Source organism: Chelonoidis abingdonii, chromosome 5, assembly GCF_003597395.2.
Source record: "Chelonoidis abingdonii isolate Lonesome George chromosome 5, CheloAbing_2.0, whole genome shotgun sequence".
Classification (NCBI taxonomy): Eukaryota; Metazoa; Chordata; order Testudines; family Testudinidae; genus Chelonoidis; species Chelonoidis abingdonii.
In genome coordinates, this window is record NC_133773.1 from 95215857 (window position 1) to 95241285 (window position 25429).

A 25429-nucleotide genomic window follows, 5' to 3' on the forward strand; every position below is an offset into this window, starting at 1 on the left:
GAGGAGAGGGTATGGGTGGCTGAATCTGTCAAGTCCAGGGACACCTGCAGAGAGGTCTGTGCAGCTGCCTTCCCTTCCTCGACAATAGGGGAGAATTCCATTCTGGAGTCCGCTAGGATCATGTCTTTGAACTTCAACATGGCAGTCCATGAATTGTACCTACTGAGGATAGCATGCTGATTGGCTATCCTAAGTTATAGGCTGCCCATGGCATAGACCTTTCTGCTGAAGAGGTCCATCCTTTTTGCCTCCTTGGACTTGGGGGCTGGCCCTTGCTGTCCTTGACACTCCTCCTAGCAAGGGCCAGCCCCCAAGTCCAAGGAGGCAAAAAGGATGGACCTCTAGCAAACAACTAGCAAGCATGGCTGTGGGTGTGAGAACAAATACTCATATCCCTTGGAAGGGACAAAGTATTTACGCTCAATGCCTCTAGCAGTTGGTGGTATCGAGGCCGGGGTCTGTCACAGAGTTTTTATATTGTTCTACACCGTCTTGACTGGGTCAGAGCCACCCATGATGGAACTCCAGGGCGAGAATGTCCACCATGGGGTCCTCAGTCTTGACAACCTCCTCTGCTTGCAACCCTATGTTGCAGGCGATTCTTCTGAATAGGTCTTGGTGCACCCTGTGATCTATTGGAGGTGGCCCTGAAGCTGCTGCCCCTGCTACAGATTCGTCTGGGGAAGAAGATGAGGTGGCTACTATAGGTACTGGGTCCTCCTGTCCCTCTAAGTCTCTGACCTCCTCTTGGTCAGTACAGACCATTGTGGCCACTAGAGTCGATGCCTGAGGCTGGTCCTCTGGCAGAGATGTCGGAGCCACAACCCAAGGTTAAAGGGGTGGTTGGGACAGGGTGGCCTTGGATCCCCAGGGGCAGGTCTGTCCCCAGGAGAGTGATATGGATGGCATCCTGACACTACAGACCTTGATCCCCTTGTCACGGTGTCCTGGGCTTGATGATATGCCCAGGGCATCCAAAAGAGCCATTGCGCCAGGGGTTGCAACAGCTGTTGGCACCTCCTTTCATCAACTCTGGGATCTATGCTGACTAATGTCTTGCTTAATATGGGTCGGCATCCAACTCTTGAGAAGGCTGAGCCCAATCGTAAGGACCACAGTAGTGCCGAGGTCCCAAGTTCTGATGCTCGGTGCCATGATGAGGCTGGGGACTGGTGCCTGGTATCCAAAAATGGAGACCGGTACCGCGTGTCTGGTGCCGGCAGACAAAGGCCAGGGGCCGTATGTCAGTGCTGATCATCTGCTGGTGCGGGGATCATCTGCTGGTGCGGGGATCAGTGCTGGAGAGGCGAGGCATTGTGTCACTGGTGCTGGCCAGTCTGTTGCTGGTCTCGGTGCTGGGGAGTGGTGCTGCAGTGAGGGCAAGCGACAGCGATGCTGGGGATGATGCTGAGCCGGGGACAGGGAGCACTGCATCATAGTGGGCTTGCCTCTAGACCTGGGGTGGGCAAACGTTTTGGCCCGAGGGCCACATCTGGATATGGAAATTGTATGATGGGCCATCAATGCTCTCGAAATTGGGGGTTGGGGGGCCAGAGGGGGTGAGGGCTCCAGCTGGGGGTGAGGGCTCTGTGGGGGGTCCAGAAATTAGGAGTACAGTGTTCAGGAAGGGACTTCGGGCTGGGGCAGGGTATTGGGATGCGGGAGGTGGTGGTGAGGTCTCTGGCTGGGAATGTGGGCTCTGAGGCGGGGCTGGGGATGAGGGATTGGGGGTAGGAGGGTGCTCCAGACTGGGACCAAGGGGTTCAGAGGACAGGAGGGGAATCAGGGCTGGGGCAGAGGGTTAGGGCATGGGGAAAGGGTCAGGGGTGCAGGCTCCAGGCGGTGTTTACCTCAAGAAGCTCCCAGAAGCAGAGGCACATCCCCCCTCTGGCTCCTATGCAGTGGCACGTTGCCCTGTCCACAGGCACCTCCCATTGCCCATGGTTCACAGCTAATGGGAGCTGTGGGGGTGGCACTTGGGGCGGAGGCAACATGCAGAGCCCCTTGGCTGCCCTTACATGCAGGAGCTGGAGTGGGGACATGCCACTGCTTCCAGGAGCTGCGTGGAGCCAGCCCCCGACCCCACTCTCTGACTGGAGAGCCGGAGCAGGGCAAGCCCCAGACCTGCTCCCCAGTGGGAGCTCAAGGGATTAAAATGTCTGAAGGGCCAGATGAGGCCCCCGCGACACAGTTTGCCCACCCCTGCTCTAGATGGTACTGGTCTCATCGGCACCGGAGGCTTGTCCTTTAAAGCCGGGGGCTGTGCCATTGTCATCGCTATCAAGTCCCTGGCAATTTCAAAAGTGTCCAGGGGGAAGGGTGGCTCTATCACCTTCACCTAGCACTGGCCCACTAGAGAGTTGCTGTGTGACAGACTCAATGGTCCTGTCTGGGGCACCGAAGTCAACGGTACTGACTTGCACTGTCTTGGCACTGGGTCATTTCTAGGGTGCCCTTGTGCATCCCCTGGCTGACCTGCTGCTTTTGGGGCCGGTGAGTGTCCCCTTTTGGCCTTTTTGTGTCACTCGTGCGGCACCGGGGAAGTTGAGCGATGCCGGCCTGTTGATCCTGGTTGCGGTGCCGGAGAGCACTGGTGCCAAGCGTCTCTTGTGCTAGAGTCCTTCCTCAGCACCATGTTGCATACAGATGCAGGAGCGCTCCATACTGATGCGCTCGGTGCCAGATCCTGGCACTCTGCAGCTGGTTGCAGGCGAAGCGTGGACTCCATTAAAAGCTGTTTCAGGCGGAAGTCACACTCTTTCTTCATTGTTGGCCAAAAGGTTTTACAAATTCTGCACCTTTCAGGTTGGTGCGCCTCCTCCAGCCACTTTAAGCAAGAGTCGTGGGGGTCACTTATGGGCATAGGCTTATTACAAGTGCTGCACGGCTTAAAGCCTTGGGCTTGTGGTATGCCCCAGAGCCCAGGGAAGAGATGGGGATTGGGGCGGTACCTCATTCCCCACCTACTATCTAACTAACTATATACAATAAACTACTAATAAAACTAAACGCAAACTAGATCTGACAAGAAAGCTAAGGGAGCACTTGCTGTGCACTGTTCCAACAACGGTAACGGATGGTAAGGAGGAACTGAAGGGGGGGTCAGGTCGGCAGGGTCATATATTGAGCGCCGTGAAGGCCACTCCAGGGAGCTCCCTAGCTGACCTGATAGGAGCTGCTAAGGGAAAAGGTTTCTGATGATCATGCTGTGCATGTTGCCCCCACCCCAAGTGCTGCCCCCACAGCTCATGCACACACCTGATTGGAATCGACGTGAACAAGCACCTGAAGAAGAACTATATCTTTACTCTGGTGTAACCATCATCAGCTTTAAGCAGAGGTCATGATATTCCTGTCTTATAAATGGAGAGGTAGATCAACTCACAAGGCCAAGTCACATAGATTGATGGACCCAGTGGATTTCCAAAACACCCTGCTGAAGAACTTTGCCCAGGCCACAAATCATGCATTGATGGTCTGGTAAAATACAACCATTCACACACTGGCTCCCAAATTATCACTCCCTCCTCATCAGTCGCACAGCTTACTATGATTTTCTGATGGCCTTTGACCATTGAAATCTAAGGGTTGAAGAATTTGAGCTCAACTGGCAGATGTCTTCCTGAAGTTGATAGACTGTTAACATAAGGAATTCATTTAGTCTTGTGCTAATGAAACAGAGAAATCATTTCTTTCCTCCACTATCAAAACTGCTAAATCTTGACCTGTGGAACTATTCTGGATAGTTGACAGTCTAATAGACCATGACTGTTCTTAGCCAGCTGCAGACCTTTGGACCTCATACTAGAAGGAACTTTCATCCTACTTCATAAAGGAAGTTAGGTGAAACTGTAGTAGTCTCTTTGGCCGTAGAAGAATCAAGTCAGATAGCAATTATTCCACTATATGTGATGGAAGTTGGCCCAATGATGGAGGTAGAGGCAGGGCCGGTGCAACCATTTAGGTGACCTAGGCAGTCGCCTAGGGCACTAGGATTTGGGGGGGCGGCATGTTCTTCGGCAGTGACCGCAGCGGCCAGATCTTCAGCCACCCCGGTCGCCGCCAGCATTTAGGCGGAGGGAGCTGGGGCAGGGGAGCGCGGGGAGGGCCGCCTGCAGCAAGTAAGGGGGGAAGGGGGCACGCAGGGGAACTCCCTGCCCCAGCTCACCCCTGCCCTGCCTCCTCCCCAAGCACGCTGTGGCTGCTTCACTTCTCCCGCCTTCCAGGCTTGCGGCACCTAAGCTAATTGGCGCTGCAAGCCTGGGAGGCGGGAGAAGTGAAGCAGCCATGGTGTGCTTGGAGTGGAGGTGGAGGAGGAATGAGCTGGGGTGGGGGGGTGCCTCAGGGAGGAGAGTAGGGAGCTGCTACAGGGGGCGTGCCTCAGGGCGGAGGCGGAGAGCTGCCGCGGGTGGGGGCACCTCAGGGCGGGGGCTCGGGGACGGGGGAGGGTGCAAGGCGGAAGTTTCGTCTAGGGCGCGAAACTTCCTTGCACCGGCCCTGGGTAGAGGCCTTGAAGATAATGAGAGATACTTGTTTCACTACTGTCATCTATGTTGGCAGATGATATTTTACTCCATAATTATCTTAGTTCATTATATCTTACTGGACAGAGATACTGTATATGTACAGTAGTACAACAGTCTTATTATGATGTAAGATATAGAACAAATGTTAGACCATGAAGAGCATCATTAGACTGGCACCTAACTTGGTTAGATAACCTTTGAATAATGTCCAGCCTAAAGCCTGGCAATAAAAAGCCCCTCTCTCTCACATAATCAGTTCAGTGTGTCCTGATCACATGTCCCAGAAAGCATCGGTCCCTTATGCCTGTTTGACTTTTTAAGTCCAAGTTACAAAACACATTTGCTGTTCAAAACTACTCTTTGAAAATCAATGTTTTTAACATGCATGAGTAATATTTATTTGTATTTTCTTTTTATTTAGAGCCATAAAAAGTGCCCAAACCCAACCTCTGAGTGCTCTGCTAATTATTACCAATCTAGTATAAATTTCAGTTAGCTCATCACTTGTACCAAGCTCTGCAATGAATATTAAGTGGTTCCTGTGATTATCCATTTGCAAATGAGTCCTCTAAAATACAAAGTTCACCATTATCACACTAATGGTAGTTACTTTGAGTCCACTTTATGTCTTGAATTAATATTCCTAATGATTCTCTCATACCTCTGAGGCAAACTTTGTGACTAGCTTAACTGCATGGTTTGTCCCAGCTGAGTTCCTCAGACTAACATTAACCAGCAATGCTTACTTCCCTCACCCCAACAGTACAATACAGATAAAATATCAAGTGAAAATTGTGTATAGAAGATGACAGAATTAAAACTAGATGAACTGGACCTACTTTTGTCCATGATTAGTTAACAATACTGAGAACAACAAATTCATTATACTTAGGTCTATGAACAAGCATTTGGTGGCAGTGACTTTCCACTCACTTCCACGATAGGCTGGATTTGACTTGACAATCTAAAAATATAAATATTACTTTGAATTTCTGATTTTGTTAGAAAGTGGATTTTTTGGTTATCTTAAAATTGTTTTTAATTAAACTAATCATTTTGTCAGGAATTGAAAGTAAGCAGGAAAACAACAAAATCATGAATGCTTTGAGTTCTCTCTACTAGAGAGAAGCAGGTCAGAAGGTCTGACTGAATTCTGGTGGAGGATATTTTTGTGGTGAAGGTTGCTCAGTTTTATGGTGAGAGAAAATTAGCAATGTGACCTAGAATTATTGTTCTCTTGTTTTATGCAGTGGTCAAAGCAGTTAGTTTCTTTAGCCTCATAAAAGCTTTCAAAGTTTAGTCAAGATTTAAAAATTTTAGTTGGAAGCATGATAATGTACTACAGAAGAAAACGGGAGATCAAAGGTGCCATGAGGTAATGCTCCCAATTTAACTTATAGTGGGGCTAAATTCTGGCCCCATTGAAGCCATTGATTTCAGAGGGATCAAGATTTCATCCAGCGTGGTTATAACCTGGGGCTATAGTGTGAGAGTCTCAGGAATGAATAAGAACATGTCCTGAAGCCTTATCACGGTATTAATTTTTAATCAAAACTCCCATCTGAAGCTAATGGGAACTTCTGTGTAAAAATTAATGGAACAATAGGTCTCTTTTTCAGAAAATCCATTATCTTATCAGGAGGGAAGGAAAAGGTGACTAATATTGTCTTTAACTCTGCAGTGTTTTAAGAGTAAGTTTCCCCTTTAGATCTAGATGAACAATGATTTATTCTGTGAGGCTACTCATGCTGTTTCTGACTTCAGTGAGAGTTTTGCGGTTGACTATAGAATCATAGGGTTGGAAGGGACCTCAAGAGATCGTTTAGTCCAACCCCCTGTTCAAAGCAGGGCTAATCCCCAAATGGCCCCTTCAAGTATTGAACTCACAACCCTGGATTTAGCAGGCCAATACTCAAACCACTGAGCTATCCCTCCCTTTTTCCTGTAAGTGGAGAAAGATTGCCCTCTCTACATTTAGCAACCATCATACACAGCTTTCATTTTTTTAAATAAAGTTACTGTTTTAATATTAAAGTTCAATGGACACAGGATTAATTGTGCCAATCTCTAAAGGGATTTTATTCAAATAGTTTTCTAATTAGAGGGTTGCACTAACTAAAAGAGCAATTTCATTTCTTTTGTAATAGAGGGTCATGAATGAAAAAGAATGTTCATGAGTGGGTTCTCATGGCTAGGAGCTAAGGAGACTGTGTCTGAAGTCTGGCATTATAAAGGAGAGCTTCATAAGTGGGGAGGGGTATAAAGTGTAGTAGCCAATTACTGCATTTGTATTAAGTCACTTTCTTCTACTTCACCAGAAAGAGGTTTAGTGGTTTGCGAAGCTGGGGGGAAACAGAGTAGCAATCTTGCACTTTGGATGTTGGTGGCCATTAATTAATAAGTCTTTTTGTTGAAGGAATATTTTGAGCCAGAGAGGAGGGAATTCAGATTTAATTCCCAACATTTAATTTTTTTTCCAATGTTTTTATCATCTCCAAAACATTAAATAATGTCAGGTGATAAAGCAGTGCAAATTACTTGCATTGGTTTGGCACACAGTGGATGTGAAAACTGCGTAACCTAGATGCTGAAAGGGTAAAAGGTGGTGAATCAGGAAACACAACCATTTTTTATAGGTGGCACAGTAGTGAGGTAAGGTGTTTATCTGCAGAGGCAGTTTTCTCTTACCCCCTGAGGTTAGATACTTATCCTGCTGCAGTTGCATTGACATATCATTTACACTCCTTTGCACATCCATTGAATGCCAGATTGGTGTGAAGGAGTTCACAGAAGGGAGGGAGTTCTGGAAAAGATAATGCAGTCCCAGGCTGTATCATCTTCTTGAAGGAATTTCCATGGGGCCAGAGAAGAAAAACAGTATATATCCTTCTAGCCTCTCACCCAGGTCACCCAAACACCCCTAGTGAGAACCCAAACAGGGCAGAGAGGCTTCTGCAGGTTACAGAAGAATAGGTGTATGGTACCAGGGCCATGGCTAAGCTTCTCTTTCAAAGAGAAGAAGTATGTATGCAAAGAGCCCTTGTCATACACACACAGATCTAGAGGGGCAACCTAGCCCACTTATTTCACCAGAATTACATAATATTTTGAACACTATGACTTATAGTGTTTGCAGATTCAGGCCCTAACATTCTGATTTGATGGGTCTGTCAGTTGTCAAGCTGAAATACTAGTAGAACAGCTAACACCTGTAAAAAAGACCATTACAAAGTATCTATCAGAGATTGTTTCTGTACCAGGTGTTGCATGATCAAGAACTTATTTTTTGTCATTCACACTAATATATGGGTTCATACAGACAGTACAGTTCAGTGACAGAGAGGGCAGGTGGGATGCTGATATAAATAATAAAGAATTGTTAAAAACAACTTCCTGGTAAAAAAAAAAAATCCCAGGTTTTGCTAAGTGCAAAGTATTTCTAAATACTGTAAAGGACACTGGAGTCTGGCAGCTTTGTAGTAAAAAAAATGTAATAGTGTCACTATCTGCCTTTCTGTACTGAAAGTTGAGATTAGTAATTTGCCTAATTCCGTCTTTTTTAATGTTGAGAACAAAACTTGTTTATCTTTGTTGTAGAATATTTATAGATTTATCTGGACTTAAACATCCTGTCATTCTTCCTGATGCCTGACCACTGAAGCATAAACTTCTGACACAATTCCTCTGCCTGCTTTCTTTGTAATTGCTAGCAGACTAAAAGTAACAGGGTATTAAAAGAGTGTCTTAAACCTTCAGGTTTTCCATGAGTATATAACTGTTATAGTTATCATTTATTGTATGTGGTACCGGTAGTGACACCTCAAGTTAAGGTTACCTTACGCTTCCATTAAAAGACTGTTTTCATTTGCTTATAATTTTGCCAAATTTTAACCATTCAGGATGAAATTTTCCATGCGAAGTGTCTGCCTCAGGCTGAATTTGTTGTGAAAGTTTTAGCAAAAGTGTTTCAGCCATTTCTGAGAATGAAATTAGGGAAAATATGTTGTTTTGCTCATATTAACAAATGAACTGAATGATTTTTTTTAGATGCTGTAGCCCCTCCATGCTATGGAATAGGGACTTGAAATTTAGCTGTAGGTGTGGACTCTTTGCAAGGGATGTGCCTTTTGCTGTTCCCAAGAAAAACATCCAAATTTGGCCAAGATATGGACCCCTGAAAAAATTCAGTTTGCACATACTCAATAGAGACTTGGGGTTTTGCTGCTAAATTCTGAGAAGATTCTGTGTGCACTGAGCATGCTTCAGCGGCTCACAGGTCCTATGTGCAAACCATCCCCATAGAGCAACTTAGCATGCTTCAACGGTCAACCTAAGGCTGCAGGGGCTAAGCAGGACTTTTGCTGGGCACCAGAACTGAGAGCAGGGAAATTGTCTCTCCTGTCCTTTCAGTGCCCCCTTGTTGTCACCCAAGTAGTGAGGAGGAACCAACCTGATTTAGAATGCAGACGAGTGAAGAATGGGAGGATGTGGACATGAGGAAAGGGGCTTCCAGAAGTTAGAGAATAGAAAGAAGCAGAGGGGGACGGATGGCAGAAACCGTAAGCAAGGAGGAGCAGTAGGAGACTGGAGAAAGTGGGGGACAGGAGCAGGTGGGGTTGGACAGGAGCAAAAGGGAGGGTGAAGAGTATCTAGACAATGAGTGTGGGGAAGAGGGCAGGTGCAGAAGGGAAGGGGGCAAGAATCAGGGGGTATTAGGGGCAGAGGTGTCTGTAACTACCAGATTACATTCCTCTCCAGAATCTGGAATTGAACCCAGGAGTCCTGAGTCTCTACCTTCCTTTACTGTTAGCAAATAGCTGTGAAACCCTCTGGCAACAGTGTGCGTTTCATCCCTATTACTGCCTGATCCACATAGCAGTGGTCCCCCAAACCACTACTACCAGTTGCTTTGTTAGCTCAAGTGGTAGAGCCAGATCTGTGCAGTGAACTTAAAGATCCAAACCTTTGATGCTAATTACAAAGATCCAAACCTGCTGATGACCCAAGAGGGGGATCAAAATAGTTCTGTATGACAGAATTTCAGTTTTTTGTTTGTTTGTTGTAAATTGGGAAATTACATGTAATAAACTACTGGTACATTAAAGTTGGTAGTCAACCACATAAAAGTTATTCATACCTCAGGTTGCCCATGTAACCTTAATTTGGTCCCCTTGTGCATACGCATAACATAATATTTAATTATATTATAAAAATATTTTTTTTTACTGGACCCCCGTGTCTGTCAGTGCACAGGATGCATTGTACTCTGGGAATGAATCAGGGCTGTACAACAATTGAGACTTGGTACAAGCCCTGCATCATTTTTTGTAGAAGTTGGAAGGTGTAGTGAATGAGGCAGGGAACAGCAGGAAGAGAAGGGATAGTCTGGCGGTTAAGGAAATTTAATTACCCCCTGGAGAACTGGATTCTGTCCCTGCCTCTGCCACAAAGTTTCTATGCTAGACAAGCCACTTAAATTAGATTGTTTACATTTGGCCACTAATTGTGTGTTCCTCATTTTCTGGGTGCCAGATGTCAGACATTTGGGGCCAGATCTGCAGAAGTGCTGAGCACTCATAACTGCACCTGGAGTCTTAGGCACTGTCCTTTGAATATATGTGTTATAAAAATGTTAAGCACTATGGAAAATTAATGCCGAGTTGTTTCATGTTGGGCAACCAAAATTAGTGGACACTTGAGAATCCAGAAATGCCAGCCTTGCTCTGAGATTTTTAGGGATGTTTATGAAAAAAATTAGGGAAGTTTCTTGGACCAGTGGCAAGTGCCAAAGGTGCGAAGCCAAATACAGATAGGAGTCTGGGGTAGGTGCTTTGAAAGGCTGCAGTGCATTTTAGAGGCACTTCTGTGCATATTGCAGTAATGACAAAAGTGATACAAGCTGAAGGAACTTTTTACTTAATAACATCAATAACCATGACCAGATCCAACTATGTATTGGCCACCCCTGTGCAAGCACCATACAGGTTGCTTGCTTGACCTTTCACAGGATTATCTTGTCTGGATTTCTCAAGTGGCAGAGTTGACCGAGTGTGTCCACTTTGGTGATCATCAGTGATTCCAAACCTTTATCACCAAAATTTGGTCTGAACTCAGTTTGTTTCTTGCGCATGAGAGAAAATACTCTTTCTGAGTCAGAGTTCCTGTTAGGTATTGGAAGAGTTTATTTCATTATCCAGGTCAGAACATCATAGTGTCCATCATCTGCGATATGGTATGCTGCTGTTTATCACAACTGATGCACATCAGAACAGATGATGGCACGTTATCAACCTGGTACTGAGCAAACTGCTCCTGCTTTGTGTCTTGCTGTAACTGGTCATTCAGCAGAGGTGGAAGCTACTGCATTCTTTGTGCAGCATCATCGTATGTAGCCATCATCCTGAATGCACCGTTAGCTACTTCTGCATGTTGTAGTATAGGATCAAGCAGCGGCAGTTTCTGCGCTATGTATGTGTCCACCTCTCAGTAGTACCGATGAACTGACTAGAAGAATGACTCCAAGACTCTGTCTATCAGCCTCACGGTGTTCTCTGAAGGAGAAGCAGGACTTGATGACTGCTGAGAGTCTGAGTTGTCTTTGATAAAATTACGTGATTAGATTAGAAATCACTTCTGATTAGAAGTGAGGTTGTACTCTGCTTCACTTTGCTTCTACAATCACTAATGGCTTGGTAATCTGACAAGAAGTTCTTTCAGAAGACTGAACAGTTGTTGTCTTGGTATCTGAATTAGAGAGTTCTCTTTTTTGATGTATTTAGTTTGTCAAAGATCAGGATCCTATAGTTGAAAAATAGGCAATAAAGTTTGTGAAAAAATCAACGTGTCTTATATTATCACAAAAAAATGCCAAGGTCTGCACTTTGTTTCAGCACAGTGATGGTGTCCAATGTCAGTTTAGTTAATTTGTCATGTGTGGCATCGGCAACCTTCTCAGTAGGCTTGTTATCATGATGATCTTTATGGATGATCCTTGTTTTGCTGTGACGGTTTTGACATTGATGACTGACTATTGGTGGTGGCTACACCTGACTGGTTTTTGCTGATGTTGCTGATCTCTGCTCTGCATTATTTTCAATAGGTTGTCACTTATAGTCTGGTCTTGTTGGCTTGTCACCTTAGCCCATAACTTATTGGCATCGGTGACAGTTTTACGTTGCTGCGCAGGAGGACGGTGGAGATTGACAGGCATAGATTTGCACTTGGTGCTGCATGAATGAACTCCTTTGGACTTAGCTGCTTCAGCCAGAAGAACATAGTCAGTAGTTCATACTGCTGGATGAGCCTAGTCAGACAAAGGCCAAGTGACAGCCAGTGTGTGCTTCAGTGCTTCAGTATCTTATGGACTTCTATATAGGACAGCTTCTGACAAAATGATCTCCCAGTGATGCTTGGTGCTCTTGTCAATATAACAGTAGATATCAATCAGTTCATCTGTTTTTGGCAGGCGGGGACTTCACACTTCTCTCAGCCATGATGTATATCAGGTGACATGGGCAGCCCACAAGAAAAACAGACAATATTGCTCTCAGATAAATGCTGCAATATCCTTGTGCAAGACCATCATGATAGAAGTAGTGTCACTTCCAAAAGTCAAACTTTAACAAAAAGATTTTCTTGGCTTCCATATTTTAATTCAAAAGCTTTAATTCCCAACCGGTACAGCAACAAGGTGATCACTTTACCTTTGCTGTCATCAAAATGTTGAATAATGAGTGGGAGCAGTTTGCTGATGCCTGCATCATTGCTGCCATCAGTGGTAGAATAAATGAGGAATGATGCATGCTTTCTGCTAGGCAGTTCACACCGTCATTTGCCATCTCTTTGATACTTGCTGTCATCTTTGTGCACACCTAGGCATATTTCCTGGTGACTTCTGAGTCAGGAAAAGCAGTTTTCCACAGATTTTTACTAATAATATTCCATTTGGTTCAGGGTTTGAATGGTGTGTGGTAAATAATGCCTGGAGCCACACACTGAATGAGGACGATAAAAATATTTTGAATAATACTTATTCATTGAATGAGGCAAGGGTTCTGTAGAGAAAATACTATGTGATCTATGTGATAATATGTAATTAAAGACTGTGTCATAATGCATATGCACAAAGGGGCTGAATTAAGACTGCACAAGCACCCTTAAGTTTGGCATTTCATAACTTTTGAATGTTTCACTTTGCAACCTTAAAATTCTTTTAACAAAGTTACATCACAAAAACAATGTATTATTTTGATGACTATAACACCCACAGACTCCAAATAGATCAGGTACCACCACTTAGATGAGTGCTGCACAGATACACATTAAAATAGTTACTGGTTTAAAGCATTTTAATTAGTGAGCTGGATAAACTAAGTCTGCTCAGATACATGGCAATGAATGACACGCACATCATGATGTAGTGGGAAGTGCTGAAAGCTCTTCAGCTGCTAGTTCCTATAGGCCATGGGAGGGCAAACGACAGCCTGTGGGCCGGATCCAGCCCGTCAGGGCTTTGGATGCGGCTCATGGGATTGCCCCCCATGGTGCTGTGGGCCCCGTGCTGCTCTCAGAAGCGGCCGGCACCACATCCCTGTGGCCCCAGGGCAGCGCGGCAGAGGGCTCTGTGTGTTGCCCTTGCCTCAAGGCACTGTCCCCCGCAGCTCCCATTGGGTGGGAACAGGGAACTGTGGCAAATGGGAGCTTCGGGGGAGATACTTGGAGGCGTGGCAAGGGCAGCGCTTCCTGGAGCAGCACGGGGACAGGGCAGGCATGCAGGGAGCCTGCCTTGGCCCCAGTGCATGCCACTGCTATCCCAGAGCCGCTTTAGGTAAGTGGTGCCAGGCCAGAGCCCAAACCCTTCCTGCAACCCGCCCCCCAACTCCCTGCCCTAAGCCCGGTGCCTGCACCTTGCATCCCTCCTGCACCCCAACTCCCTGCCCTGAGCCCCCTTGTTCATCATGCACCCCTTCTGTACCCCAGTCCCCTGCCCTGAGCTCCCTGCTGCACCCCTGTGCACCCCAACCTCCTGCCCTGAGCCCCCTCCTGCAGTCTGCACCCCTGCCCTGAGCCCCTCCTGCACTCCACACCCCTCCTGCACCCTAACCCCTTTCCCTGAGCCCCCTCATATACCCCAGTTTGTTGTTCCTCCTCTGCCCAATCCCTTGCCCTGAGCCCCTTTCTGCACACTGTACCCCCTCCCACACCTTGCACTCCCTCCTGTACCCCAAGCCACTGCCCCGGCCCTGCATACTATTTCCCCACCCAGATGTGGCCCTCGGGCCAAAAAGTTTGCCCATCCCTGCTATAGGCTATAGGACTCTATGAGCTAAACACAGAACCAAATCTCTGCCCCTCCCAGAATGACATATGGGCCAATCCTTTCCCTTCAGTTCATAATAGGGTTGAGGATACTGCAGGTTTATATGTATATACTCTCAGCTCTATAAGAGATATTTCTTAACTACTTGTACTGAGGCTAGATGCTACACTTACTTTTACACCAGTTTTACACTTGTGTAATTCTGTTAACTACTCACAATTTACTGTAGTAGCAGAATTAAGCCCAGAGACTCTTTTCTTCTAGAGTGACCCTCCTGGTATATAGTACAGCTGTAAGGCGACAACCTCCAAAAAAGCATATATATTCTTGCTTTGGAGAGTTGAACTCTTGGAAAGTAATGTCTTTGAGTTTATTGAACAAATGTCTTACAGAATGCTATAGAATAAAGTAAAACTTTGAAGTTTTGTTTCACTGTGAGCTTGTCTACACCAACACTTAGTTAATTGCAAACTGGGATGTAAATCTATTCTGCACTAGCCCACCACACACAAAGTATCCCTGTGAACCCTGCTGCCACACGCTAAAAGTTCCCTAGTGTAAATCTACTCCACTTTGAAACGTGAATACATTGAAGTACATTTCAATTTGCAGTGAATGATATGTTCATGTAGATAAGCCCTTAGATTACAGTATCATAAAACTACAGGTGTTTAACCTACAGAGTTTTGCATCTGTTCTGTTCACTGGTTGTAAAAATATTCAGACGGACACTACCTGGACTGTAATTGCTCTGTGCATCTTTGCTTTCTTTATAGTAGTTTGAATCAAATTATTTAAAGCAAAGAACCTTAAATTTTATATTCTTCAACACAGCTGGTTATGAAAAAAGTCGTGTGACCTAAAGAGTACATGATTACAGACTCAAACTTTAAGGCCACCAGGAACCACCATGGTCATCTAGTCTGACCTTCTATGCATCACAGGCCACAGAACCTCAGTCACTTCTGCAACAGGCGCATAATCTCTGGTGGTGCAACTCTACAGCACATTTCTCTTTTGCTCTACAATGGATCACATATGGGATTTTTGCTTGTTTTTTTTAAACAGAAAAAATACAGAAAGGGATCTGTTGATATTGCAAAAATCAAGTGTGTTGAAATTGTGAAGAACGATGGTGCCGTTATTCCCTGTCAAAATAAATATCCATTTCAGGTAAGTTCATTTGGTTTATTTAAAATGTAATACTCTGTTTTTCAGCATAACTCAGTTATTTTGTATTTGTTATTTATCTTGTTGTTTGCTTCTGATGATTTTAATGAAGTTTCTTCAGATACTGGGCCTTTCTCTCTCACTTACACCTGTTTTAAATAATTTCAGTGTAACTCCCAATTGACTTTAGTGTACGGGAGAATCAGGTCCATTTAGGTTTTTAAATTCAACATATGTTTTGGAAGAATTCAAAAAGTTTGTTTACTTCATTTAATTTCACAATGGAAGGAAAGGGCTCAGAAGGGAAAAGGAAAAGTTTAAACAAATTAGTTTGGGTCAGATTCTCTCTCATTTGCAACAGTGTAAATTCTAAAAGCAGCAAAGAGTCCTGTGGCACCTTATAGACTAACAGATGTTTTGGAGCATGAGCTTTCGTGGGTGAATATCCGACGTCTGTTAGTCTATAAGGTGCTATTCGTGGGTGAATACCCACTTCGTTGGATGCATGCATCCATCCAACGAAGTGGGTATTCACCCACGAAAGCTCATGCTCCAAAATGTCTGTTAGTCTATAAGGTGCCACAGGATTCTTTGCTGCTTTTACAGATCCAAACTAACATAGCTACCCCTCTGATACTTGACAGTGTAAATTCTAGTGAAGCATCAGAGGGTTAGCCATGTTAGTCTGTATCCACAAAAACAACAAGGAGTCTGGTGGCACTTTAAAGACTAACAGATTTTTTTCAGCATAAGCTTTCATGGGTAAAAAACCCACTTCTTCAGCTTATGCCCAAATAAATCTGTTAGTCTTTAAGGTGCCACCGTCGTTGTTTTAATCCTAGTGAAATTACTCTGGATTTTAACTGGTATAACTGAGAATCTGCCCTCTTCTGCCTAACAGTAATGCTTACTTTTTACCAATGAAAACAAGAAAGATAAAAAATGCCAATGCAGATGAAGAAAACACTGCAAGAAGTTATCTAAGGCAATATGTAATCATAAGAAGTTGTAAAGTGACATGTACAGATGGACATTTGATTACAATACGACACTAGTTAATTTTTTTAAAGAAAACCCAAGGGTGAAGAATAAACAAAAGAAATGGCCAAGCAAATGGTTAAAGAAACACTCTATTACATATAATTTTAAATTCCTTATTTTGTCCTATCAACAGCAATTTAGATTATTAAAAGTGAAAGAATTTTTAAGTCTAATTTTCACCATTTATGCTTTTTGCATTTCACTCATTTTGGATGATGAATACAGATTTGTTAGTTTTGCTGAGCCTATTAGCCAAGAAATATTTGTTTTACACTAGATGGTATTTACTAAGAATCGAGTTTAAAATTATTTCCATATAAATGTTATTTATATTTCATTTGATTTATTTTCAGATTGTATATGATGCTAATACACTTTACATTTTTGCGCCCAGTGCACACAGCAGAGATCAGTGGGTGAGGAATCTTAAAGAAGGTAAAGACAACTTCTTAAGGTTAATATGTGAAGCCTTTAAGAGGCAAGGCAATTGCTTGAACTAGAAATATGAAGCACAAACTTGTATGCTCTTTGTTTAATGGCTTATATATGTATTGGGACAGATTCTGAATTGGTTTATATCCAGGGCTGGCTCTAGGGTTTTTGCCACCCCAAGCAGCAAAAAAAAAAAAAAGAAAAAATTGTGATCTGCAGCTTGACCACCGCCGCTTCAGTCTTCGATGGCAATTCAGCAGCTGGTCCTTCGCTCTGAGAGGGACTGAGGGACCCGCCGCTGAATTGCTGCCGAAGACCTGGACGTGCCACCCCAAGCAGCTTCTTGCTGGGCTGGTGCCTGGAGCCAGCCCTGGTTATATCTTTATATTTTAAAGTAACTTAAAGGACTTACCGGTACGCCAGAGTCCTGAGCTGTGGGGGGATGGGGGGAGCTCAACTGGATGGGGTGTAGCCTCAGCTGGAAGGAGCGGGACCTTTAGAAGTTTAAAGGGCCCCAGGCTCTGGCTGCTGTAGTGGTGGCTGGGAGCCCCGGGCCCTTTAAATCACTGCTGGAGCTACCAGCTGCAAAGGTGGCTGGGAGCCCTGGGGCTTGGGAACCATGTAAATCATTGCCTGAGCCCTGCTGCTGCAGCCCTGGGGTAGCAGCGGCAGCTGGGGGCTCAGGCGGTGATTTAAAAGGCCAGGGGCTCCCACCGCAGCAGAGCCCCGGGCCCTTTAAATTGCTGAAGGAGCCCCGGCTGCTGCTGCTACCCTGGGGTTCCAGCAGAGGGACTTGGGTGGCAATTTAAAGAGCCCGGGGCCCCAGGCCCTTTAAATCGCCACCGGCTCCAGCAGCAGGACTCTGGCAGCAATTTAAAGGGGTGGTAGCAGTGGCCGGAGCCACAGGCCATTTAAATCGCCACCTGAGCCCTGCTGCTGGAGCCCTGGAGTAGTGTCAGCTGGGCTCCAGCGGTGATTTAATGGCCAGGGGCTCCCAGCCACCACTACCGCACCAAGCCCTGGGCCCTTTAAATCGCTGCCAGAGCCCTGGAGGTCCCCGGCCACCTCTGCTATCCAGGGGCTCTGGTGGCAATTTATAGGGTCTGGGACTCCAGTCGCTGCTGGGGAAACTGGGCCAGTACGCCTTACTGGGGTGTACTGGCTTACTTTCACCTCTGCATACACTACAACATTCTGCTTCAATCATGCTTCTGTAAATATGAAGTAACCTCAGTGACATCAATGGAATTATTCTTCATTTGCACCGTTGTAACTGAAAGCAGAATTTGACCCTATCATGTTGCACAAGCTATAAGTCATCTTATCCATGTAGTTAATGTCACTAATCATGTAGAGAAAATATATTTATAAATATAAAATATTATGAGCCTTATTCTCTTCTCACTTACGCTGATTTTACAACAGTGTAACTCCATTAACTTTAATAGTTACGTAAATCAGGAGTAAGAGTCATAAGAACAGCCATACTGGGTCAGATGAGTGGTCCATCTGGACCAGTATCCTGTCTTCCAACAGTGGCTGGTGCAAGATGCTTCAGAGGGAATGAATAAAACAGGGCACTAAACTTACACATGTGTGTGGAGAAAATGATCAGACCCTGTATATTCAACAGATTTGTGAACCTTCTTCCAAGAGCTGATTTTCACAGGAAATTCTGTCACATTCAAATGTAACCAGTTATTGTCATTTTTCAAGCAAAAACTTGTGTTTCATGCCTTTGGTGAAAGCTATAATCTTGTGCTGTTCAGGAAAGTTGGACTCAATGGCAATATTTCATACATTTGCCTTTTTAAAATTCTTTAAATTATCTTTATGTTATTAATAATATTAAGGTCAACTGACTAAAACTGTGGTTCTCAACCTTTTTGGGCTCAGGATCCATTTATAAACCTTGATGGCCTGTCACAACCCAGTAAATGACTTTAGTGCAAAAAAATCTGATTTATTAAATATTTCTTAGCCACAATATACAATGCACATTAAAATAATACTAGTATTAACATAATTTAATACAAAACACCATGGCAGCTCCTGTGACTCATGTCCTGTGGGGTGGCTGGGCTTGGCTCCCTGCTCTGGGTGTTGTGACCTCCAGGGTTGTGGCATAGCTCAGATTTGGCCCAGCCTCGAATGCGGGGCCAGCCAGGTCAAATGTAAGTGGCACTGCAGTCTGGCGCATGGGGTCCCAACACCACTCACTGAAATTTGGCCCCACTGGTCTCCCGTTGTCATGACAAGGGGCAGCTAGGATAAACCTGAGAGGACCTGCAACCCTGTGCACCAGGTCCCAATGCCTGGAGGGGGGAACTGAACCCAGTCAGACTTGCGGGATCAGATTCACAGGAACTGCCACTGAATGGTGAGCGTAGTGCGGGTTCTTCAATCACCTCTCCTACATGTTCCCAGGACCTTCCATCCTCGGGGGCAGGATCCCCCCCCCCCACTCCAGGGTTCCCATGTGACCCTTTGACACATTCTGGTAACCTAAATTTGATTCACGAGAAACCCTGGTTCATTTGAGAAACCCTGGACTAAGACTTGCAAATATACCCCCTTAGTAATATTACAGTCTATTATCTGTAGGACCTTACCAAATTCACGGTCCATTTTGGTTAATTTTGTGGTCATAGGATTGTAAAAATAATCAATTTCATGATTTCAGATGTTTACATCTGAAATTTCACAGTGTTATAACTGGGGGGGGGGTCCAAATCCAAAAGGAGATCGTGGGTGTCTGTGTTGCAAAGCTATTGTAGGGGGGTCATGGGATTGCCACCCTTACTTCTGTGCTGCTGCTGGCAGGGATGCTGCCATCAGAGCTGGGTGCCATGCTCTAAAGTCAGTGCCACCGCCAGCAGCAGTGCAAAAGTGAGGGTCACTCACCAGGTCTGAGGGGATGGGTTACCATATGCCCAGGTTTTCCCAGCAGCATCTCCACCTAGATCAGGGGCAGACAGCTGGGGTCACAGCATCCCGCCCAGGTTGGAGGCTGACAACCACCCTCACTTCTGCGCTGCCTTCAAAGCTGGGCTCCCATTCAGCAGCCATGGAGTTTCCTGCAATGGGAGAGGTTCCCAAAGATGGGTCTGACCTGGCTCCAGAAGCAGCCCCTGTAGGGAAACAGGAAGTCCCATCCCTCCCCAGCCCTGGCTGGGACTAGCAGCTGTAGCTCATCCCATGGTAGAAGCCCCTGATTGGGGTACACTCAGCCCTGCTCCTGCCCTACAATAGCCAGATTGCATGGAAGAGATCAGATTTCATGATCGTGACACATTTTTCCTGGCTGTGAATTTGGAAGGGCCATAATTATTTGTACTGAGGTAGCACCCGGGAGCCCAGGACAGATCAGGACCTTCTGCTACATTCTATACAAACACAGGACAAAAAGATAGCTTGTAAAGTCCCTGGGGGCAGAAATTAAGAATACCTTATGCTACAATCCTGTCATTTATCACAGGCTAAGAAGAGTCAGAACATGTAAGTATTCTAATAAACGGCTACTGTAGGAAGTTTTATTTGTGATTCAATGGATAGCATTCTTATCTCTGAATCACACTGAACCAATTCGTCAATAAGATACCAGGAAGCACAGTGCTACTGTAGGTGCTGTCTTTTGGATGATCTGTAAAACTAAAGTTTTGACCACTTATGATCATTAAAGACCTTACAGCTACTTTTTTCAAGAAAAGGATTTGGTAATATTGGTAGGTTGGCCCACATTCTATCTATCTATACAAATTTCAGTCTCACTGATATTATGCGTAATTTCCAGTCCTAAATTTTGTTTAGCGTTTCTGTGCACTATTTAACACTTGCTTCTTTCATCCAGCAGCAGACAACTTTGGTGTTAGGTGATATGATCCATACGACTAGTTTGGATATCAATTTAAACTGCTAAGGCGCTTTGAGACGTTTTACAAGCAAATCACTTTGTAAATTAATTACTGCAGTGCTACTGCTTTCTTGACTTTGATACTTCAAATTCAAACCTTTTTTTCACTACAAATCTACTGCTGGAAATACTTTAGTAGAGCAGTAAAGTACTAAAAAGCAGATATATCCCTGTAAGCTGGACACGCTGGGTCTGATTTGCTTTAGTGTGCAGCTTAAACTATGCACTGCAGCAGTATGTGCATGTGTTGGAGGAACAGTGGGGGCTGTAAACAAGATGATTCTTTGCTCCAGCTTCCAAGCATTTAAGCTATACCAGCTGTGTCTCATGCTTGTGCATTCTCTCACTCGCTGGCCCAAATGACAAGAGAGAGAGGGGAAAAACAAACAAACCCACAAACACAGGGACGCACAAGCATGAGAATGACTCCACAGTCCAGTGGTTAGTGCATTCAACCAGGTGTGAGACCCAGGATCCAGTCCCCCTGCTCCAGACATTCTAATTATTTATCCAGAGTGCAACAGCTTCAACTGGAGAGATTAATGAAGTCTCTCATCAGAATATCCTGTAGCCAAATGGTTAAAGCACTCTCCTTAGAGATGGCAAATTTTTTTCTTCCCACCTACTCCCCTCAGGTGGAGCATGAACTTGAACCAGGGGTCTCCCATATCCCAGGTGAGAACCTTAACCACTGAACTAAAAGATATGAAGGAGGTCTTCCCCTCCCCAAGCTGTTTTGTGTGAACTCACGTGAGGGGCCCAATCCAGCAGGTGGCTTCTCAAACATACTGGATTGTACCCCATATGTGACTTGAGTGGCCAAACGAAAAGCCTATCTTCTCCTGGTGTGTAAATCACTCTTGGTCACAGGCAGGGAGAAAGGTGCCTGAATACCTAGTGAGAGGCAGCAGTGTGTATGCCCAAAGGCAGAAACATAGGTGCCTAGGGAACTTTTACTGCAAAAACTTAGGCAGCAAGTGAGTTTGGGTGCCTACAGGGTTTGGCAGGTGGTTTAGTGCATCACACTAGTGCCAAAACCAGGTCTTAGGCACCTAAAACAGGGAATTAGGTTCCCAGCTCTTTTTGTGCTTTCAGGTCTATGTCATTTCATGCACTATAATCACAATTACTGCAGGTGCAGTAAAACATATGGCTATCAAGGAGTTTGTATAAAAGGCCTGATGAAAAAATCAGCTTCTGCAGGATGTTCTCAGAGAGGCCATCACTGCTGTCCCTGTCAAAGCAGACGTGTCCTGTGTCCCTGTCAAAGCAGACGTGTCGGAATACTACATTAGTAATATTATGTATTGCTATATTTTTAAAGGTTAACAGAGCTATTGATGGCACAGGTTAACTATGTTCAGACTTAGGTCTATAAAGTAGGTTCCTATGAGAGCAGCTTACATTATATCATGTTTGGCCTTTCTTCTGGGCTGTTTGCTGGCTGTACATTTCTGAAACTGAACCCCTCAGATTCAGAGCTTCGAAAAAACTGTAGGCAGCAATACTTCGCTGATTACATAATGCACTCAGTGGCATTACCACTGTGTCACATGTCAGGAAATCTTGAGATAGGCAATGCTGTTACTTTGATGCTCTTCATAATAAAGCTACCCTAAAATGCTGGACTCTTTCAACTAGCTCCATTAAAGTGAATTGTTAAACAATACTCTGGGCGCCCAAAAGAATTCTTGTGGAGAAGTCATCCTGTAGTTTGATGAAATTATCACCTACAATATGACTGTATGATACCCACATTAGCTCGTAACGAATTTCTCAAGAGTAGTAATATTGCAATAAGTACCAGAAGTAGTATTGATTATGTCCTTGTGTTAAGTGTTATAGTATTTATGAATTAATAACATGAAATTATTCTTATTAGAGCTCATACTATTTACCATTTACTTTTTATAGAAATAAAGAAAAATAGTAATATAATGGTAAAGTATCATCCTAAATTCTGGACAGAAGGAATTTATCAGTGTTGCAGACAAACAGAAAAGTTAGCACCTGGCTGTGAAAAATACAATCTTTTTGAAAACAGTAAGTATATATGTTTTTCCTATATCACCATTTTAGCTTGATTTCATCTATCTACTTATATGACCCTTATTATTATAATATCTGAGCACCTTCCTTAAACACATCTAATAAATCATGAGTGAACAGTGTAACATTGTTGCAAAAAAAGCAAACATCATTCTGGGATGTATTAGCAGAAGTGTTGTAAGCAAGACATGAGACTTTGGGTCTACTCTGTGCTGATTAGGCCTCAACTGGAGTATTGTGCCCAGTTCTGGGTGCCACATTTCAGGAACGATGTGGACAAAGTCCACTTTAATTGGGGAAAGTCCAGAGAAGAGCAACAAAAATGATTAAAAGTCTAGAATACGTGACCCATGATGGAAGACTGAAAAAAATGGGTTTGTTTAGTCTGGAGGAGAGAAGACTGAAAGGAAACGTGATCCCAGTTTTTAAGTACGTAAAAGGTTGTTACAAGGAGGAGGGAGAAAAATTATTCTCCTTAACATCAGAGGATATGACAAGAAGCAATGGGCTTAAAATGCAGCAAGGGGGTTTAAGTTGGACATGAAGAAAAACTTCCTAACTGTCAGGGTGGTTAAGCACTGGAATCTCCATCACAGATTTTTAAGAGCAGGTTAGACAAACACCTGCCAGAGTTGGTCTAGATAATACTTAGTCCTGCCATGAGTGCAGGGGACTGGACTAGATGACCTCTTGAGGTCCCTTCCAGTCCTATGATTCTATGAGCCTGATATTTTTATTTATTTTTATTTTTATACCAGTGTAAATGAAGAATAACTGTGTTGGAGTCAGTATAATTACACCAGTGTAAAAATGATAGAAGAAGAGAATCAGGACCAATACATGTAGGGAAATAGGACAAAATTTCCATAAATATGTACACTAGACTTTGTGTGCCCAAACCCAAATTATGCCTAGCTGAACTCTGATTTCCATATGCATATTGCTGTTTGTACATGTAAATCATGGGTTGTGAATGCACAACAGTGTAGATGCAATCTGGCATGCAGACTGGCCCTAACTATAGTAAATACTACACCTGTATATATAGGATTAATTTAGACCCTAATTCAAGAAAGTATCCATATTAAGGAAAGCACTTAAGCACATGCTTAAGTCCAATTAAAGTCAGTGGACTTATTAGGCCTTAAATGGCAACAGTGAGGCCTATTTAGAAATGTTTAAGGCCTGATTCATAAATTATTATTATTTATTATTTGTATTGTAGCACCAAAAGGCCCCAATCGTGATCATGGTCAGCCTGATTCTGCTAGGCACTATACAGACAGGAAGATAGTAAACCCTTCCCTGACATATGTACAGTGGAATCCTCCAAGCTAAATAGGACTTGAGTTTTTAGTATAAAAAAACAAACAAAAAAAATTGCCTCTTTTTGGGTGAAGGTGCAGCGAACAGACAAATCTTTTCAAGCCTTCTCTATATACCATAAATACACAAAAAAGGGCTCAAGCACAGAGTTTTTCCCATGCCTCTGAGTATCTCCTGAGAAGTTTCTTTTAAATTTAATTTTGAATATCCTTTTGGTGGGTTTTAGGCGTTTAAAAAGAAATTCCTTTTAGTTTTTATCTTCAGATTATTGTTATATATTCACAATTTTAATGTCAACTTAATGATTTTTTTCTTGAGATGGAATTTACATGTTCTGTGGATAGATATAGAATTCAGTCTTTAGGTCTGCCAGGTATGCACTTTTCCATTAAATTCAATTTACCGGTACATTTTGTCTTGCTAAGTATGGCTTTACAGAGCTTTTTATCAGAGCTGTTTTTGTTTTCTCTGAGTTAAAAGTTTGTACTAATTGGAGGGCTGGTTAAGATGTTAAAAATCTTGTCTGAATTTTAAAATCTTTTATATTATTGTTTATCAGTATATTTATAAATGTAACATAGTTACTTTTACTGCATTGCTTTTAGGCATAAGGAAATCACCTTCTCCAATACCAGATAAAAATAAGGTAGGTGGAATCTTCAGAACATTGAGTAGTTCACTGCAATTGACTGAGAAGGGTTTTGTACACAGTATTTAGGCTCACTATAATATGTTTCTTTCAAGGATTAGGGTCCAATCTTGCAAGCACTGCCAGGCATAGAGACTGATCCAGCTCAAACTGACATTAATGGACTTTCTATTTATTACAGTGGGATTTGGATTGGCCCATAGTGATTATTACTTTGAATAGCCCTATTGACTTGAATTAGAGTACCCACGATAGTAGGCATTATGGTTGGTGATAAATGTTTATAAGATCGGGCCCTTTTATAGTTAATCAATGGTTTAAAAACAATAAGCCAGTATGTAAAATGCTTAACAAATTTGCCTAAATTGTTCAATATCATATGTGCAAAGAGAACCCTTTCTCTCCTTGCCAGAGTCCTTCAATCTTCCCCTGCCAAGGGCTCAGTATCCCCCCATTCCTCCTCTCCTTATACCTGGGTCCCCTATTTCCTCCTTCTGCCCTTGCCCCCATCTTTCTTTCCTCTCATACCAGGAGCTCTGTATGCTCCCTCTTTCCTCATGCCCCAGCATTCCCATCATGATAGTGGTTGGGTGCTCCCTATTTCCCCCTCACCCAATGCCAGGATCTCCCCTAATCCTTCTTTCCCCACCATTATTTTTTCCTCTTCTTTCTGTGTGGAAGATAAGTCACTGGGGAACCTGGGTGGCAACAGGTTAAACTCTAATGGTAGGATAAGCAGAACTGAGATGGGGTATTGTTATGCTGAGAGATGTTTAATGGGTGACATCAACCAGTTTTTCACTCTCTAGAGAGTTGCAGGGGTGCTTGAAGCTTTGGCTGTACTGAACATATGGCAGGGGCTATGTTTCCCATTTTCCCCCTTCAAATTTTCCAATTTCCCCCCAAATCAGCAGGGCTCTGCTCATTGACACCTATAACATTTCCCTCACATTTTGGAATTGATCATTTCTGGCATTCAAAAGTTACGATGTTACACCCAAATG

General features: G+C 43.9%; 1 protein-coding gene across 4 annotated transcripts in view; it reads left to right on the forward strand.

Moving 5' to 3' along the window:
* TEC (tec protein tyrosine kinase) overlaps nt 1-25429 on the forward strand; it is a 152059-nt gene that overhangs the window by 101124 nt on the left and 25506 nt on the right. For all 4 annotated transcript variants that reach the window (XM_075066490.1, XM_032768902.2, XM_032768906.2 and 1 more), the window contains exons 3-6: nt 14914-15018; nt 16410-16491; nt 22316-22444; nt 24382-24422. In XM_075066490.1, coding sequence (XP_074922591.1) covers nt 14914-15018; nt 16410-16491; nt 22316-22444; nt 24382-24422 — 357 coding nt within the window. The remainder of the gene's footprint in view (nt 1-14913; nt 15019-16409; nt 16492-22315; nt 22445-24381; nt 24423-25429) is intronic.